Below are 2,500 nucleotides of genomic sequence, written 5' to 3' on the forward strand. Positions count from 1 at the left end.
ATAGAAGTCTGTCTAATAATCAGATGAATCAGAATGGTTTAACAAAGAAATTAATGTATACAGAAAGTATTATAATGATTGCTTTTATATTATTAGTAATAGGCAAACATTATAATACTTTCTCGTTTGCAGTCAGAATTAAGCAAATACGCATTTATATCATTTAAACAAATCTTTGAATGGCTAATGAACATTTAATTTCACAAACCTTGCAAACTTAGTCGAATCCAGCTGTGAGATCTTGCGAAGTGTGCATTTCTATTCAGCATGATCGCATGTTCTCTGTGTGACGGTCGGTCCTTGTTAATAAAATTCTCAAAACTCAAAAAATTCCAAATTATACGTGTTCTCCAACTGTCATACCCACTTCAATACCCACTTCATTCCCAATGTAAAATTTATTTAAAATGATTACCCTGACTTTATTTGAAAAAATATGATTCCCAATGCACACAAACTTCCCAGAATACTGAGTTCCCTGTTTGTTACAGTGTTTACTTCCTTCTGAATTATATTTTTTATTAAATATTTATTTATTTGTGAGAAATACTTTGTCATCTAAAGTATAAGTATGTTTATTTTACACATTTATTTTTTAATCCATTGTCAAATTATTTCAAATTTCTTAAATATTAATTGAATTATTTTTTAATTATATCGGCTATCGGCACCTGCTTTCCAAGATATCGGCATCGGTTGTCAAAAAAACAATATCGGTCGACTACTACTCTCTTTCTTTTACATCAAAAACATTTTGTTTTTGTCAGTCGAACCCCTTTGACCTAAAATATTTACTTGAAATTAGTTTTCGACCGATAATGGTTTTTTGACAGCCGATGCCAAATATCGGCCGATATATCGGTCGACCACTACTTGAAATATCAGGGTTATAATAAACAGAAACCATAAAAAATATATATATTCAGTAATTAACCTAACGTTAATAAAATAAAATAAAATAAAATGCAAGAAAATCTTAAACTTGTTTCAGCTAGCTGCCAAAGCAACCTTTTTCATTTTTATTTAGTTTACTTGATATACTCAAATAAATAAAACTGAAACAAAAATTAATAAAAATTATATATACTTATTTAAAAAAATCACTTACACAAACACACACACTCCCACACTCAAATGTGTTTAAGGTGGTAGTTCTAGCTGGCGATATTAACCTGACGTCACACGTGGCTCTGCTCTTCCTCACGCAGGTCTTCCAGGTGGCGTACATCATCATCAAAGCAGCGAACTCTCCGCGGCCCGGGAACTGGATCCTGGAGCGTTCTCTGGACGGAGTGGACTTCCAGCCGTGGCAGTACTATGCCATCAGCGACACCGAGTGTCTGACCCGATACAACATCACGCCCCGCCTCGGGCCACCCACCTACAAGAGAGACGACGAGGTCATCTGCACGTCCTACTACTCACGCCTGGTGCCGCTGGAGCACGGCGAGGTGAGCAGTGCATGATGGGTAACCAGGCTCACCGTGGGTGTTATTTCAGTATCACTGAGATGCTGTCATAGTTTTCATTTATACTTTGAATTTGAGCTTATCTTTATATTTTCCATTTTCATTTTAGGTAGTTTTGGTTATTATTATTTAGTGTTTTTGACATTTTTATTAGTTTTTGTTTTTTGTAAATATACCTTTTTAATATGATTTGAATTAAGTTTAATTATTTATTTTTTATATATATTTTCTATATCATTCTAAATTTAGTTAAGGTGTAGCAATTTTGTTGTTTTTGCCATTTTTAGTAGTTTTTTAAATAAATATGTCTATAGTTTCTATTAATATTCCGAATTAGTTTTTTTATTTCCATTTTAAATTTAGTTTTAGCTAAAGATTTAATAATTTTGTTTTAATTTTTATTTTTTATAAATACTTCTAGTTTCAATTATTTTGTTTGTTCTAATTTATTTTTGTGTTTTATTTTATTACATTTTTGTCAGCTAGTTTTAGTTATTTTAATACTTGACCTGAAACTAAATGAAGATGAGAACTGTTGCCTTAAAAAATATCAAAAAAAAAAAAACCTTTTTAAAATATTATATTATATCACATAAAATTTTTTTCGAGTAAAAAAAAAATGTTTTTTATGGCTTTAATTTTAGTAAACAATAGTAACCCTGTGTCACAGCTGGTCAAATAATATCACTTTTGTATCATTTTTTGGAATGTTTGGAACAGTTTGTATCATTTATTGGGTGATACAAATAATATCCAGTGACTCTAATTTTGACAGAATAAATGCAGTCTGCAACAAATGTATCACATGTAGATGTAATTAACTGATTAAATAAATGATAAAAAGAGGATTTATGCATTAAAATTGCAAAATTAACCCTTTCCTCAGTGGAGTGGAGGTCTGAAAGTGTGTCGTCTCTCCTCAGATCCACACGTCTCTCATAAACGGCCGTCCCAGTGCAGATGATCTGACCCCAGAGCTGCTGGAGTTCACTTCCGCTCGATTCATCCGCCTGCGTCTGCAGAGAATTCGA

At 32.0% G+C, this 2,500-nt stretch overlaps 1 protein-coding gene across 1 annotated transcript in view; it reads left to right on the top strand.

Annotated features, from left to right (window-relative positions):
- Positions 1-2,500, top strand: part of lama1 (laminin, alpha 1) — a 53,443-nt gene that overhangs the window by 10,449 nt on the left and 40,494 nt on the right. Inside the window, 2 exon segments of the mRNA XM_042714933.1 lie at positions 1,205-1,451; positions 2,393-2,500. The exon segment at positions 2,393-2,500 is cut by the window's right edge and continues 72 nt beyond it. Coding sequence (XP_042570867.1) covers positions 1,205-1,451; positions 2,393-2,500 — 355 coding nt within the window.

This window comes from Cyprinus carpio, chromosome A24, assembly GCF_018340385.1.
Source record: "Cyprinus carpio isolate SPL01 chromosome A24, ASM1834038v1, whole genome shotgun sequence".
In the NCBI taxonomy this organism is placed as follows: domain Eukaryota; kingdom Metazoa; phylum Chordata; class Actinopteri; order Cypriniformes; family Cyprinidae; genus Cyprinus; species Cyprinus carpio.